Source organism: Abrus precatorius, unplaced genomic scaffold (genome assembly GCF_003935025.1).
Source record: "Abrus precatorius isolate BTA unplaced genomic scaffold, Abrus_2018 Scaffold10, whole genome shotgun sequence".
NCBI classification, from domain to species: domain Eukaryota; kingdom Viridiplantae; phylum Streptophyta; class Magnoliopsida; order Fabales; family Fabaceae; genus Abrus; species Abrus precatorius.
In genome coordinates, this window is record NW_020874292.1 from 24,017,065 (window position 1) to 24,033,997 (window position 16,933).

The 16,933-nt window shown below is 34.8% G+C and overlaps 2 protein-coding genes across 2 annotated transcripts; one reads left to right on the forward strand and one right to left on the reverse strand.

Annotated features, from left to right (window-relative positions):
- Window positions 1-2,630: 2,630 nt before the first annotated feature.
- On the forward strand, window positions 2,631-7,288 carry LOC113867858 (receptor-like protein kinase HSL1). Its single transcript, XM_027503358.1, has 2 exons — window positions 2,631-5,499; window positions 5,916-7,288. The coding sequence occupies exons 1-2, from the start codon at window positions 2,901-2,903 to the stop codon at window positions 6,305-6,307; spliced, it is 2,991 nt and encodes a 996-aa protein (XP_027359159.1). The 5' UTR covers window positions 2,631-2,900; the 3' UTR covers window positions 6,308-7,288.
- Window positions 7,289-14,193: 6,905 nt separating this feature from the next.
- On the reverse strand, window positions 14,194-16,592 carry LOC113853060 (tRNA (adenine(58)-N(1))-methyltransferase catalytic subunit TRMT61A-like). The gene is made up of 4 exons (XM_027483505.1): window positions 16,419-16,592; window positions 15,475-15,968; window positions 14,677-14,921; window positions 14,194-14,531 (listed from the first exon to the last, which is right to left on the reverse strand). Exons 2-4 carry the CDS (start codon window positions 15,921-15,923, stop codon window positions 14,296-14,298), a joined length of 930 nt encoding a protein of 309 aa, XP_027339306.1. The 5' UTR covers window positions 15,924-15,968; window positions 16,419-16,592; the 3' UTR covers window positions 14,194-14,295.
- Between the last annotated feature and the right edge of the window lie 341 nt (window positions 16,593-16,933).

Consider the following 16,933-nt stretch of genomic DNA (forward strand, 5'->3'; position numbering starts at 1 on the left):
AATGTTTTTGACCAGTTAACCCTTTAACCAAGGTGGTCTTCTTCCCGAAATAAAATGAACGAAACACAAGACCTTAATTTGAATGCTAGAGTTTTAAGGGTGCTACAATACTCCGACAAATCATTAATTGTAAAACAGTTTTTTTTAATATTTGTCTAAAGATAAACGTTAAATAATGCAAAATAATAAATTTTATTAAGAAATATTATACATAAACTTTTAATAAAAATTGTAAAATGTTGTTATTTTAATAAATTTATTATACATAAACTTTTATTATTTACTTTTAGATATGTATTAAAAATTTTAATTATTAGAAGTATTAATATTCTCTTCAAATTTTAAGGTCAAATTGGTGACTTCCAGAAATTTTATCTCGAGCAAGTCAGTTGTAGCAATTCAAAGGTATGGCTACAAACAAGAAAAGAGGAAGAATGGGTGGGAAAAAAACAAGTGAATTGACAAAATTATTAATAAATATTAATAAAAAAAGCTAAGAGACGAAAACGATGTGTTTTCCCGAAATTTGACCTAGATTGACCAAATAGGTGGTTTCATTGAAACTTGAGAAGTGTCTATTTGCATGACGCTCTCCGTGGCCTCTGAATCTGAAATATAACCGTCAGGGAGGAACAGTCGCTTCATTCACGTTTCTCAAACTCATCCTGTGGTGCGTGTAAGCTCGCTTGGCTCCTTCTACTTGTCTCGCTTCTTTCTTCAATTCCCTTTGAATTGTTCGAAACTTACAATTCACTCACGCCAATCTTCTCCTTCTTCTTTATCATTAATGCTCTTTCGTCACTAGTGATATTAATATTTTGGCTTATTCTTGTACTAATAACTAGGATGCGATAAGAACAACTTCTGTTTTATAATTTCATATCTGGTAACAACTTGAAGAAATGCTCCATAATTTATATGCCAGGACCCCAACTCGATTATGTCAAATTGGCTTGATTATGCACTATGAATATTAAGAAAAGAACAAAAGAAAAATCAACCACACGTATTTGATTTTGATGAGCTAATACAAACAATTTTAAACGAGTTGCTGCTTTCAAATTATTCGTGTCTAAAACGGCACTTTGCACAACATCGATTAAAGAAATTTGATAACTCCTTTGAACCAAAGCTCGTCTGGGATAGTGTGCATTCTCGCTCTTTTGTATTAATTATTACTATTTTTTATTTGACAATAAATATTTTAAAGTGACGATACATCTGCTTCTTCATTTGGATGAGAATTTAGGACAAATTGGTTAAAATTAGAGAATTTATAATTTATTGTTTTTTCTTTGTCATGACAACAACATTGACTGTGGAAGAAGCATACGTTAAACTTCCATGTATTAAGAAAAAAAGGGACAACTAATATACACATCAGTGCAAAGGTTTTCAATTTTAGGACAAATGCCACAAACTAAAGTCACAAACACAATCATATGGATTAGAAACGCGATTTTAATTTTTTGTCATTGAAAATATTACCCATTTTTCATTTTGTATGAACCACTCTTATACTTAATGTGCAATAGCATACAACAACATCCATTGTTTTGCTTACGCAATTCTTAGAAAATAATCATGACATGTTTGTTGTAACGGGCACGGGTAGTGTATCTTTTTCCCACCGGTTCAGACTCCAAATTCACGATGATTGTCACAAACATTCCAGTGTTCCACTAACGTTTGCCTTTTCCTTTATTGAGTCACTGCAGTTACTATTTCACTCCACTTTATGAAAGTAAACGGTTGTTGTTACTACTATCTTTTCTTTTCCTTATCTTGTAACCTGATAGTTACGCATCATTATTTTCAATTTGTTTAATGGGAGTTGCATATCATTCTTCTTGAAGCTTAAAACTTGTTATGTATTGGGTTAATGGTGTTTGTTTTTGTGCTCTGACTCCACACTTAATCAATGTAAATTACTTGAGAGAGCATTTTGTTTTGCTGTAATCTCATTCTACTAATGAACTCGCACATGCTGTATTTACTATCTCAATTAATTAGATCTCACAGAAAAACAAATTAAAAAAAAAACGCAATCAATCGAGTTTGACATTATTATCGTGCAACAAGCTTCGCTAGATCTGAAATCCCACTTCTTGGGAGTTGCCGCAACATTGAAGGCAACTCACAGCTTCAGTACATTTGAAACAATTTAAATTGTAATTAAATGCGATTTTTTAAACACGTATATGAGAATATATAATAAAAATTAATAAATAATATTTGTTTATTAAATGTTATTATCCATGTATTATGATATTATATATTTTTAATAAAAAATAATTTTATTAAAGTAATATTCATCATAATTAATTAAATTTAATAACAATATATTTTCATAATATAGCCACATTATGCATTATTTAATAACGTAAGAGAATTTATTTATTTTTACACGTAAATCATAATCAAAGTTTAAGAGTATTTTTTTAAAAAATTAATACTATTGTTTAAGAAATATTTAATAGTTTGAATAAATATTTTTAAATTATTTTATAAAAAGCACAAAATAGTCTTAAATATTACCTTCTTTTATTTTCTGATTAAGAGGAGTGATTACAAATGATCTAATTGTGTTGGTTTTTCTCTGTTAAAAAGGATTAAAAAAACTAATAGTTATTACAGGGAATAACGATGTCGATAACCATCAAATCTGACAGGGCTCTATAGAGAGAGAGAGGGGGGAAACGACCCTTGCCAACTCAGTAGTGGTAGTTTTGTATGGCGAAGCAGAAGAAGAAAGCAAACCAAACCAAGTAACTAACCAGATGGAGTAAGACTGCCACAAGTGTTCCTCTTTCTCCCACCATAAAATTGATCTGCTCAACCCAACACAAAACAACACAACACAGCCCCTGTTTGGTTGAACGAGGAACAAAGCAAAGAAAATGCCTCGCACTCTGCTGGTTCTGCTCCTTTTACTCTTGGGACCTCCCATCGTGTCGTGTCTAAACCAAGAGGGCCTCTACCTCTACCAGTTGAAGCTATCACTGGACGACCCTGACTCCTCCCTCTCCACATGGAACAACCGCGACCCAACTCCGTGTAACTGGGCTGGCCTCACCTGCGACTCAACCAACACCACCGTAACATCGCTCGACCTCTCCAACTTCAACATCGCAGGCCCATTTCCCGCTTCACTTCTCTGTCGCCTACCAAACCTCACCTCCATAATCCTCTTCAACAACTCCATCAACCAAACACTCCCTCTCGACATCTCCCTCTGTACCTCTCTCCTCCACCTCGACCTCTCCCAAAACCTCCTCACGGGTGCACTCCCCCACACCCTATCCCTCCTCCCCAATCTCCGCTACCTAGACTTAACCGGCAACAACTTCTCCGGCCCCATCCCTCACTCCTTCGGAACCTTCCAGAACCTCCAAGTCCTCTCCCTCGTTAACAACCTCCTAGACGACACCGTTCCACCTTCTCTCTCCAACATAACCACTCTCAAAGTCCTCAACCTCTCTTACAACCCCTTTCTCCCCTCTCAGATCCCTCCAGAACTCGGCAACCTCACCAACCTCGAGATCCTCTGGCTCAGTTCCTGCAATCTCGTCGGTCCCATCCCTCACTCGCTCGGGAATCTCAACAACCTTCTCGACTTGGACCTCTCGTTCAATAACCTCTATGGCTCGATTCCGAGTTCTCTCACTCGAATGACCAGTCTGAAACAGATTGAATTGTATAACAACTCGCTGTCCGGCGAGTTGCCTCGGGGAATATTCAACCTCACCGCATTGAGGCTCATTGATGTGTCTATGAACCATTTGAGTGGCCCCATTCCCGATGAGTTGTGTCGTTTACCGCTTGAGAGTCTTAACCTTTACGAGAACCGGTTCGAGGGCGAGTTGCCCGCGAGTATTGCCGACTCGCCCAACCTTTATGAACTGAGGTTGTTTGGCAACAGGCTCGCCGGGAAGTTGCCGGAGAATCTCGGCAAGAATGCTCCGTTGAGGTGGCTTGATGTTTCCAACAACCATTTTTCGGGGGGGATTCCGGCCAGTCTCTGCGATAACGGCGAGTTGGAGGAGATTCTCATGATTGAGAACTCGTTCTCCGGGGAAATTCCGGCGAGTCTGGGCGCGTGCCAGAGTTTGATGCGTGTCAGGCTTGGGTCGAATCGGTTGTCCGGCGAGGTTCCGGCAGGTTTGTGGGGTCTTCCGCATGTGTATTTGCTTGAACTGGTGGATAACTCGTTCACTGGTCCAATCGCGAAGACCATCGCTGGGGCGAGGAATCTGTCGCTGTTGATTTTATCGAACAACAGTTTCTCGGGAGTGATCCCCGACGAGATTGGATGGGTGGAAAATCTTCAGGAGTTTTCGGGTGGTGATAACATGTTCAATGGGTCGATGCCTGAGACTATTGTGAATCTTGGGCAACTTGGGACTCTTGATCTTCATAACAATAGGCTCTCTGGGGAGCTTCCAAAGGGGATTCAATCATGGAAGAAACTCAACGAGTTGAATTTGGCTGATAATGAGATTGGTGGGAATATTCCTGATGGAATTGGGAGTTTGTCTGTGCTTAATTTTCTTGATCTTTCCAATAACCAGTTTTCAGGGAATGTCCCTCTGGGTTTGCAGAATTTGAAGCTCAATCAGCTCAATTTGTCTTATAATAAACTTTCTGGAGGACTTCCCCCTCTGCTGGCTAAGGATATGTACAGGGATAGTTTTATGGGTAATCCTGGTCTGTGTGGAGATTTGAAAGGTTTGTGCAATGGCAAAGGTGATGATAAGAGTAAAGGTTTTGTGTGGTTGCTTCGAACTATTTTCATAGTTGCCACTTTGGTGTTTGTCGTTGGTGTGGTGTGGTTCTACTTCAAGTACAGGAATTTCAAAAATGCTAGGAGATCTATTGATAAATCGAAGTGGACATTGATGTCGTTTCATAAACTGGGTTTCGGTGAAGATGAGATCTTGAACTGCCTTGATGAAGATAATGTGATAGGAAGTGGGTCGTCGGGGAAAGTTTACAAGGTTGTGCTTAGCAGTGGGGAAGCTGTTGCTGTGAAGAAGATATGGGGTGGGGTCAAAAAGGAATTAGATAGTGGAGATGTTGAAAAGGCTCAGTTTCAAGACAGTGCTTTTGACGCAGAGGTTGAAACTTTGGGCAAAATAAGGCACAAGAACATTGTCAAGCTGTGGTGTTGCTGCACTACTAGGGATTGCAAGTTGTTGGTGTATGAATATATGCCGAATGGTAGTCTGGGTGATTTGCTGCATAGTAGTAAAGGAGGGTTGTTGGATTGGCCAACCAGGTATAAGATAGCTGTTGATGCTGCAGAAGGCCTCTCTTATTTGCATCATGACTGTGTTCCCCCAATTGTTCATAGAGATGTGAAATCTAATAACATCTTGTTGGATGGGGACTTTGGTGCAAGAGTGGCAGACTTTGGAGTAGCTAAGGTTGTCGAATCCACCGGGAAAGGAACTAAATCCATGTCCGTCATAGCTGGGTCTTGTGGGTATATTGCACCAGGTTAGCAGAAATTTCATGTTATTTTGTTTCCTGTTTTTCTTCATGTTCATTCTTAATTTGATAAATGTGAGATACATTTAGTGCGGTACTACTTGTGCTTAACTACTCATAATCGGTGCTTTCATTAATTTTTGACTTATAGATTAGTTTGAGAACAAATTGGAACTTTGTGAGTAAAACTCGGTCTGCAATTGTCTTAGTACGTACGTTATAAGATCCATGCCCATAGAATTAATGTCAATAAAGTGGTACCAAAATTAACCAATAAATTAAGCCTCAATTGTCTTTGTATTAAATGGTTTCTTTTGCTTGGTATTATACCCTTGCTTACTAGCTGCTTTTCATTGTCGTTTTGCAATAATTATCTGCTTCTACGTCTCTATGGAGCCAAACTGACTTGATTCTTCCTTCTGCAGAATATGCATACACGCTTAGAGTGAATGAGAAGAGTGACATATATAGTTTCGGTGTTGTCATACTTGAGTTGGTTACGGGAAGGCGACCCATAGACCCTGAATTTGGGGAAAAAGACTTGGTTATGTGGGTATGCACCACCTTGGATCAGAAAGGCGTGGACCATGTGCTTGACCCCAGGCTTGATTCTTGTTTCAAAGAAGAAATTTGCAAGGTCCTCAACATTGGCCTCATGTGCACTAGTCCTCTTCCAATCAACCGGCCTGCGATGAGGAGGGTGGTGAAGATGTTACAAGAGGTGGGTACAGAGAACCTAACGAAACCTGCCAAGAAAGATGGAAAGTTGTCCCCTTATTACTATGATGATGGGTCAGATCATGGAAGTGTTGCTTAATTCAAGCTCTTCCAAAGGTTGGATTATATAATTTTTCTGAGAGGGAGGGGGAAGTTCCAAGCTTTTTCTTTGACAGGGCCAAATTCCCTCCCATGTTTTTCCGCTCATGGTTTGCTTGACAATAGTTGGCTAAAGAAAAGGGAAGAGAAATTTTAATTTTTTTGGGGCTTGAAAATAGCATCGTGACGACGAGTTCATGTTTTTACCCTCTAAAGTTGGTCGACATCTAGGCGCTTCCCTCTAAATTTAAATTGGCGTTTGCATTAATACCTCTCTTGTATAAATGATATTCTCACTGTTAAAAAGATGTGACCAGTCTCTGACATGGGTCAGGTGAATTTTAGAGTTGTAAAATCAGTGACTTTTAAATTCCAATAGAAAATTATCCCTATAGTAGTTTCGGTTTAATTCAATCACTAAATAGGAAATGATCACCAGATCGGGAATCTATATCTAAATCATGCTTAAATGCTTGTAATTTTCTGGATGTTCCAACTTAAATGCTGACTGTTACCAAAAAATTTATATCTCACGGTGCTCTCAGGTATGTGCTGGGTACAGCTATCAGAATTGAGTTAATGAGGTGGTTAGGCAGGTTTTGTCCTTCGTGGGCCCTCGTTTAATTGCAGGTTCCATCTATTTGTGTTATCCACTGGTGGTCTAGCGATGTTTCTGGCTCTGTGATTAATGATGATGGGGGTACAAGGATATCCTTTTGTATTATAATCAGGGCATTACAGTAGTTGTCTTTTTGCTGAATTCAGCAGTGGAATTTTGCCAATTCTTCGCTATTTCTTATTCTGGCTGGTGGTTATTTATAAGATAACCATTCCATTGTTTAATTTAAAGAATGGTAACTGAAATTATTGTAACATAGACGAAAAATTGTCTTTTGAGCTACACTTTTAAGTTGTCTGTAAAAAGTAGTTGTGCTAACCAACATTGGAATACGATATTGTTGCTGAAATTATTGCGTTTTTCTGATTAATCATTTCCTTTGTATGAAGGAGTCTCGCTGCTTTGTAGTTGCTGCCAAATGCATTACAATTCACATAACTGATTTTATGGCTCTTTCAGTTTAGAGCGGCTGCTCAAACGTGCCACTACCTTTTATAGCAGTGCACGCAATGAATGAGTGCTAAATGCAAAGCCAATTAATTCATGGGTCATAAATGGTTCACCATTCCGTGACAACGTGTGGTGTACAGATCTCTTCCCGCTAGTGCAAAGTGAATTCCGAACACTAGTGAATTGCTTATTGAAATTTAATTTTACCCATTCAATCATTAAATGTTTAGCATTATTTCAAAGAATTTTCCCCCTCTGAAGTGAAAAGTGAAAAGTTACGGGCGTATAAAGTGCAAAATTATAAATTTAGTGTTGAATTTAAACTATGACAAGTGTACGATATAGTACATATAAATTTAATGTTGTTCTCGTAAAAACTGTAACTTACTTGTTAATTTCTCAATTTCTTTACTATTTGTCTTACAATTTGAATGAAAGGACTAATTTTTTTAAAACAAGTATGAAACTGACATTAAATTCTATTATAAAATTCAAAATGAAACAGTGAGTTTTTTAATTTTATTTTATGAATATAATTATTAAACATAATATTTATGATAAAAAATTAATATATCAAAAGTGTTAGAAAATAAGTTGACTAAACCTTTGCCTAAATAACTTAAGTCTTTTTGAAATTGTAATTGAAGGTTAAATTTTTTAATATAGTTAAAGGTTAATTCTTTGAGTGAACGACCTTTCTTTCAAATTAGAAACTTTAATTCCTTAGAAATTCTTAACTAGAACAAATATTAATCTTTATAATTCTTAGAGTCTTTACAAGTTTTAGGACCTAATAATTGTTGACCTCTATTCCTAAAGGGCTCCAATTATGTTGGTTTATTTTAATTCTAATTCCTATTTCAATCTTTCAATTGCAAATAAAAATCTATAATCCAATATGAATGGTCAATTCATAGAGGCATTAACAGAAGAGATAAACAATCAATTTAAAATAAATAGACATGAACTAAAAGTAAAAAATTCAAATTACATACAAGTTGAAGTTTAGATTCCTCTTTTCTTAACTAAAAATGTTTAGTTACACCTAACAACACAAAAAAAAAAATTACATAAAAAGAAAAAATGAAGAGTGACTCAATAAAAATTAATAAACTAGTCACTTCATTCCTTAAAGATACAAGTTCTTTAACCCATGGTTGGCAAGGAGATAATAAAATTTTCAAAGATGAAAATGCTAACGATCAAAAACTTCCTCAAATAGGAGATTTTTTGCATCATTTATAACTTTCGTAAATATTTGGTCTTAATAACGCTAGTTGGAACATTACCATGCTCTACATGTTACACTATTTTAATATTCTAGCATTACACTTTTTTACTTTTCTTGAATTGATGACACAATTTTGAATATTGATAACATTAGAGATATTTTTTTTCTAAGAATCTTTATTCTAAACTTTTCTAAAAATTCATGTTAAAATAAAGAAGTCTAAAACAATAAAATAAAAAAAATTCAATACAAAGCACTTTATAAATCTAACTTAATCTAAATCATAATATACAATTAAAAATTACTAGATTTATATAAATACTCTTATAATAATATAAAATTATTAATTATCTTCATCATTTATATTTAATAAAGTGTCATGTTTAAGTCATTTAGTAAAAATTACAATAAAATACATCCATATAAGTACTTCAATTTTATTTTATTTTATTGATTCTTAAAGTACATCATTATTTTCTGTTTAGAATGTCCAACAAACATTTTCCAAGAAATAATTTGATAGTACTCTCAAATATATTATTAAAAATAAAAGACATTGTATTGATTAAAATATAAATTACAGAACAAATATTCTAATAAAGTCTATGGCTCTTTTACAGTATTGTTTTATGCAGTGCCTAACTAAATAACTGTATAACCAATTATTGCAATACTCTCCTCATGTATCTTCACTCTCTCCTTGTATATCCTCTCACATGCTACATACGCTCTTTCAATTATAACTAACTTTCACATTTTATCTACTTGGCTTTGGGCCTTTTTCCTTGTTCCCATCACAAGTAATTGTAGTTTTCTTTTCTTTTCTTTTCTTTTCTTTTTTTTGGGAAAATGGAACTTTAGAGTGTACACAAACAAAACTTAAGTAAAAGTTATAATTTTGCACACTACCCCTACAATCCATTATTTTAAAGGGATCAAACTATTGGTAAGATTATTCATATATTAAAGTTAAGAAAAATTAAATATTTATAAGTATATAATTTTAAAATTGATTTTTTAAAATATGTTGTACATTAAATTGAGAAAAATATAAGTACTTATTAATTGTTAAAATTTATGGAATCATACAAGACTGCTGAAATTCAAGCTTACTGGAATGTGTGTGTAGAGGTTGGGATGAAAAATTACCTCTATCTTTTGAATTTTATCAATCTGATGATCGAATAAAGTTTTCACAGAATATCTTGATTGACTACCAAATTTCATATACTTCATAAACTATATGTTCTATTACTTTATCTAGCACGAGTGTGCATGCACATTTACTAAGTAAATGCCAAAAATTATGTTACATCCCTATAAACTATTGAACTTGTCTATAATTTTGTGTGTGAATTACCCATTCTTTATGAATACAACACCCCTATTCTTTTTCTTTTTTTTCCCTTTTCTCATAAATCATGAATACTCTTAGGCAAAGCTACGAATTAACATTTTGGCTATGGTTATTGGATAGGTAAAATATTTTCTTGATATTGTCGGTAAAGGTTGCTTGGAATCATACTTGTTTTGGGTCGAGGTATATTGAACATTAGTATGACCCATCGCTGTTGGTTGCCTTGACCACTCTTTAAAATGCAGCCTCTTTTTCTGGACTGAAAAATTCAGCCTTAGAAGTGTCACATGTATTAGTGATCTCCTAGGTCTTAAAATTTCCCACATCTCCCTCCCCTAATGACAAAAAAATAAAGGATGTTCTCGATTTTAAATAAGGATTTCTTCAGTGTTATCAATAGCAGATTGTGAAAAATTGTAAAAAAACAAAAAACTGCAATGATATATAGCGGATAGCATTGCAGACAAATAGCAAAAATCACATAGCAATTGAAATATAAAAAATTAAGTAGTAATGCAATATATAAATAAATAAGCTACATGAAATTTAAAAGATGGTAAACAAAAAAGGTGACACAAGATTGATTCAAGTCAAAATTTTAATTGTTCAAACTTCAAAATAAAATACTAAAGCACTAAACAAAGACAAAACAAACTCATTCATTCAGTCATTCTCATCTCCTTTCACTCCTATATAATCATCAATCTCATTATCAGATAGTGAGGCATATTCTTCAACTTCTTCTAAATCTTCAAAATCAATATCTTGTTTGTCTTCTAATTCTTTTTCTGATTTTTCCAAGACTGCAGTATCTTCAACTTCAACCATAAACTCTTTTCCATTTTTGGATGAAGACGCACTTGCCAAACCTTTCTTTATCTTAGATGCAGCCCCAACAATATTAAGTGGTTCCTTTCTTTTCTGAAATCTTTGCCTAGTATATGTTATAGACTCTCCAACTCCTGAAGCTCTATAAACATTTTCCCAAATAAGGGCATTATCATTGTCATCCTCAAAGACCCTCTCATTTCCACCATCATCTTCATCACCATCCATCTTCCCAACTAATCATTCATTACACTCATCAATATCATTGAGTGAGATTGGGTCAATCTCATCCCTAAAATTGTATCTTCTAAGCAATGTTTGATTATATTTGATATACACTAAGTCATGTAGTCTTTTATGCTCAAGTCTATTCCTTTTCTTAGAATGTATCTACAACAATAAGTTCAATAAAAATTAACAAAATTCTCCAAGTGACTAAGTATAGAAACTATTATCTACTAAGAAAATTGTTAATTAGTAAATTGCTTGCTCCAATACACTCAAGTTGCGTTCACATCTTGATGCACTACACGTCAAGCTCAAGATCTTTATAGCCAATTGCTATAAATTTGGAGTTGATAGTCTGTACATTTTCCATCATCGTGCTACAAATTCAAATAAATATTTTGTAATAATGCACGTAATAAAGGTTACAATTTAGAAGAATAGAGAAAACTTCATAAAGTTTCTCACTTGGTACAATTGTGTTCCTTTGTGAAATTGCAAATTTATTTCCAAACATACTACCAACAGCTTTATAAACCAGTAGCTCCTCAAGAATCTTTTGTTTCACTTCCAAAGTAGGCCCTAACCTTTCAATGCATGCATACAACCCATTTGTCACCTCAAAATCAAATTCAATTGAGGGATTGTTGTAGAAGAATTCTGGATTTAGGAAGTAACCAGTCACATGTAATGGGTGATGAAGTTGGCAACTCCACCTCTTATCAATAATTTCAAAAACTTCCTTATATTTGCTTTCATTGTTCTCAAAAGATCTCACAATAATTTCTTTAGCCATTTCCATTGCCTCATAAACATAACCCATGGCTAGTTTTTTTTTCACTATTAACAAGGCAAAGCACACACACAAGAGGAGCCATGACCTTAAGTGTGTACATAACATTATTCCAAAAAGTAGGCATGAGTACAATTTTTGTTACTTCTCTTCCTTTGGCCTTCTTGGACAATTTGTTATTTGTCCAATCATCCGATACAAACATTTTTCTAAGATTTGCTTTCTCCTTATGAGTCCTTTCTAATGTAAGGAAGGATGTAGCAAATCAAGTAATTGCATGTCTCACCAATTCTTTTTTATTGGTAAAGTACCTCAACAAGCTTAAGGTACTTATATGACTATAGATGAAGCCAACCAGAAATATCACCTTTTGAATTGTCTTCTTTATCATAAGTAGCTTTCCAATGTCTTCTAACATCAAATCTATACCATAGGCTGCACAAGGAGTCCAATACAAATGAGGTCTTTTTTCTTCTAGTAACTTACCAACAAGAACATAATTGCTTCCATTGTCCGTTATTACTTGGACAATCTTTTCTTCTCCAATTTCTTCAATAATATAGTCAAGTAAGTCAAATATTTTCTGACTAGTCTTCACAATGTCTGACGCATCAATAGATTTAATGAACATAGTGCCTGAAGGAGAATTCACTAAGAAATTTATTAAGGATCTCTGTTTTCTATCTGTCCATGCATCAAACATGATAGAGCATCCAAATCTTCTCCATTGCTCATTTTTACCCTTCAACAAATCTTCAATGTATGTCAACTCTTTATTGAGGAGTGGAACTCTTATATCATGGTAAGAAGGAGGCTTCAAATTTGGCCCAAAGCTTCCAATAGCTGTAAGCATGTCATAAAAACTTTGCAACTTAATCATATTGAAGGATAAGCCAACTTAATACCAAAATCGAGCAATGTATTGATGAACTCTTGTAGTAGCCTCCTTGTCACATGCTTCCCTTATGCTTGCTTGCTTTAGTTTATCCTTCTTTTTCTCAATTGCAGTTTCAGGCCTTTTGAAATAAAGATCAATAAGGCCCTTAGAAACACTCTTCTTTCCAATAGCACTATTAGACACTATTTCTCTAAACCCTTCATCAAGAGCACGTTCTTCATCACTATCATCAAATTCATCAAGATCATTGTGCATCCTTTGAAATGCTTCACTATCTTGCTTCTTCTTATCTTTCAAATATCCCCATAATTCTTCTCTGACCTCTTTTGGACATTTGGTGCAAGTTGCAACATTACCTTTTTTTTCCATCAAGTGTTCTTTGGCTCAGGTAATTCCTCCTTTTGTGACCTTACCACAAAAATTGCAAACACAACTATTGGTGTCATTTCCTTAGGCTGGATGACAATATTTCTATCCGGGGTCAATCCTAGCACCAACTCTTGAAGGATTTGAAGATTCTTCACTTGGCATACTACGAAAAATAAAAAAGGAGAAAACTACAACAGTAGTTGTTGTCTACTGTACTCGTCGGAGACTCTCTAGAAACACGTCGGAGACAACAGTGCACGTTGGGGACTCGTCGGGAGCAATATTGGTTGCTACAACTGATTACTAGAGGAAGAGCACTCCATAGGGGTGTGAAATAGAAGGCACTGTTATACTCTATTTTTGTATTCAAAAAAAGAGGTGCTAGTCTGAGGGAAGAGAGAAGAGCAAAAATCAAAAATACTTACAGGGACTTGCTAGAGGCAACAATAGTTGCTGGAGATAAGAGACAGACAAAAAGAACTAAATGGGCTGTAATATTGCGCTATTTTTCGTTCAAAAAACAAAGTAGGTAAAACTGTAAAAGAACGAAACACTGTTCATCTTCAAAAACAAGTGAGAAGTGATAGGTAAAAAAAAAATATATTTAACAACAGTGACATGAGGTAAGATGTGACTATTCATACCTCTTATTAAACCAAAAAAAAAAAAAACTTCTATTTTATTTACGCTTTCTGCTACGTGAATAGCGTCCGCGAATTTGAAAATAACAAAACTGCAAATCAATAGTTTTTTCATAGTGGCAAGCCCAAATTCTGCTCCACAAAAACTTTATAACGAGGCAATAACCGCTATTTGATAACACTTGATTCCTTAAAGGGTGTCCTAAATTTACATTAGTCCAAATTGAAAGGTTACTTTTAAAGATTGGCAATGTCAAATAATAAGACCTCTTGCCTCTTCGTTGAAGCAATGCACTTCTATTAAGTAAACTTGGTTACTCTGAATATTTATAAATAATATGAAGCACAATATTTATTAATGATCACTAGTATGCAACGGGATAAGCCTTGAGTCAGGTTGGAAGGTTGAACCATAAGGTATAAAGTAAAAGCATATTTGAAGCCAAACACGCATGTTATCCCAAAATTTTCTTTCAAAACCTTTGATTATAACGAATAAAAGCAATTTCTCGCACCACACATGAAACAAAAACGTAAAGGCATTTCTCTACTACAAAAAATGGACATGATAGCCCTCTTCATGAGGCGCATTTAAGTCTTGCAAATGTTAAATAGCCTGTGTGACCTCGAGCTTCACTACAAGGTCTAGCCATGACAGAAGAAATAGGGCTGCTAAGCACATAGCTTCCATCCGAACATTGCTTCCTCTTGCTAGAAAGAGAAGCATTACAACCATTGCCGTCGCCTTGTAATCTTTCCATTTTCCCTTCCTGAACTTCATATGTGCGCAAGAGTATCTCAAATGTCCTTATATCTTTTACATTGCCAAAAATTTAAATGCAGATTCTGTCAGTCTAATAAAATTTGCGTGTATAACGTGAAAGAGAAAGAAAAGGCACAGAAATATAATGAAAATCAGAGAATATAGATGACAGAAAGAAGTAAAGCACAATAACTACCTGTGTAGCAGGTTTGAAATGTTTCACATGATCGTTGAACTTGTTCAATGCAAGGAGAGAAAGAGCATAATGTGCCATCTTGTTTTAGCATTTTTGAAGCTGAAGGAATTGCGAGCCAAGGTTGAGGTAGATCCAAAAATACTGAGTCAGCCTTGCCCATAAATTCATCCGGAAATCCTTCACCCTGAATGTCCCTAACTCCCACACTGACTAAGTTGCTTAAACCTGTCCTCTCAAAATCATCCCTACAAAGAAGAAATATTACGCGAAGATATGACAAAGGAATGATTCAACAACGTTATACATAACCTAGTGAAAATAAAAATAATTAAATAAATAAATAAAGAGTACAGTACAGAGTGTATTTATCAACTGGTTTCTAGATCTTTTTTATTTCCCAGATCCCGTTAAGTAAGAAAACAGCATTGTTTAGAGAGGCATAGACATTTTGAATAACAGAGCAACGGATCACCCAAATATCTTGCTCACAATTTAGTAAGAACAAGGCCACAAAGCAAAATTAATAAAACAAGAGTTTAAATTTGGTCCATGGCCGATGTAAAATTTGTTATATTATCTAATTGTATGTTAGCACATCATTTAAAGAGTTGGACTTCCAGGGGACAGGTTGTGATAGTCAAATTTCTTTCAATGATTCGACAATACATGATAGGATGAGAGTGGAAATTAAAGCCATAAAAGTAAACCACAACATACAGATGAATGCTACATACAATACAAATATACAAAAGCAAATTCTAAAGAGAAAATCACAATATCATTTTCCTTGTTTGTTACCTAGCTGATGCAGCCCTTTGTTCATGGAAATCAAAAGTACAGACGTGTCCTGTAGGAGCAACTGCCCTTGCAAGTGAAGTAGTCAAAGATCCACTTCCAGTTCCAGATTCAAGGACCAAACACCCAGGAACAATTTCCAAGTACATGATAACAAAGCTAATATCTGCAATATAGAGAATCTGAGTCCTGTGGCTTAACACTAGAGTCCATAATTCTGGCGTGGGAGCTAACAAGTACACAAACCCCCCCTTACTGCTGAATACTTTAGACCCAAAAGGCTTTCCTATCCAATCTGAATGTTTAAAAACGCCAAAACGATTCTGCAGGACTGAACCCTCAGACACTGTTACAGCCTTCATGTTGTCATGTCTTTCATAAACAATAACCAGATCGCCATTACTAATTGTTTTATTAAATGACAACCCTTTTGCAGAATCACAGGCCAACATCTTAGAAGTCTTCAACTCAGTTACTCAGCCAAAAAGAACAATTATCTGATAACCAAAAAAGTGAGAAACTAATGAATTGTGGAAGTACAGCATTCAAGTCTAAAGTCATGAAAACATTAACCACAAACACCCATTCAGTCCCAAAACTCAAACAGAAAATTTGAGCATAAAACTTATGAAAGTAAAACAAAATGATGAAAACTTGACACTCTGATCCCTGAATAACCTAGGTTAGCATTAATGAATTTAGAAAATTTCTTTGTTATACTATGGCCAAACTCTAACACTGTTGCTGTCCTAATGATAGGGTGAAGTGTGTTTTCAGCACCAAAATCCCTTGTTTTTTCTTTTTTTTCTTTTCTAAACATAACTATAATCTATAAAGTTAGAGCAGAAGAAGAAAAAGCGAACATAAGTCACAAAAAAAAAAAAATCACATGCTCGTTGACATTCGGAAACTAGAAAAGTTAAGAATGAAATAAGGCTGAAACAAACCAGAAGGTATTTGAGTTGAGCAAGCGTTAATCTTTACTCACTAATTAGTGGGTTTTCAACTTCAGGAAGTTGGGTACGCCTCGGATTAGAGTTTCGAAGCTTGCTCTGCGCTGCGTTCCATGGACCAGTAACCGCACCGATCTATACGAGGGGCTTTAACCTAAGAAACGAATTTTCAAAATACTAAACAACTTGCTAATATTGCGGATAATTTAAATCTAAGGAATCGTCCAAAAAATTAAGGAAAAAATTAAAAAATATATATTAAATTACTAGAGATAATAATATACATAAACTCTCTGATATGCTTTTTTAAATAAAAAAAAATTCAGTTTGATATTCTCCATACCTAATTTTATCAAGGGTGTCCTAGGTTTAAATTAGTCCAAATTGAAAGGTTACGTTCAGAGAAACAGAAGCACACCATCGGAGTACAAAATATTCAATTACCTCATAATTAGATATGAAAAAGGTATTAAGGATGATGCCATCTAAACAACCATTAAAATAAAAAT

Excerpts from the sequence above, each read along its gene's own strand:
- LOC113867858 (XM_027503358.1), top strand. The coding sequence starts at position 2,901 with ATGCCTCGCACTCTGCTGGTTCTGCTCCTTTTACTCTTGGGACCTCCC. Across the intron at positions 5,500-5,915 it reads TTGTGGGTATATTGCACCAG|AATATGCATACACGCTTAGA; the intron begins GTTAGCAGAAAT and ends TTCCTTCTGCAG.
- LOC113853060 (XM_027483505.1), bottom strand. The coding sequence starts at position 15,923 with ATGTTGGCCTGTGATTCTGCAAAAGGGTTGTCATTTAATAAAACAATT. Across the intron at positions 14,922-15,474 it reads CAAAGGGCTGCATCAGCTAG|GGATGATTTTGAGAGGACAG; the intron begins GTAACAAACAAG and ends TCTTCTTTGTAG. Across the intron at positions 14,532-14,676 it reads ATTTCAAACCTGCTACACAG|ATATAAGGACATTTGAGATA; the intron begins GTAGTTATTGTG and ends GCAATGTAAAAG.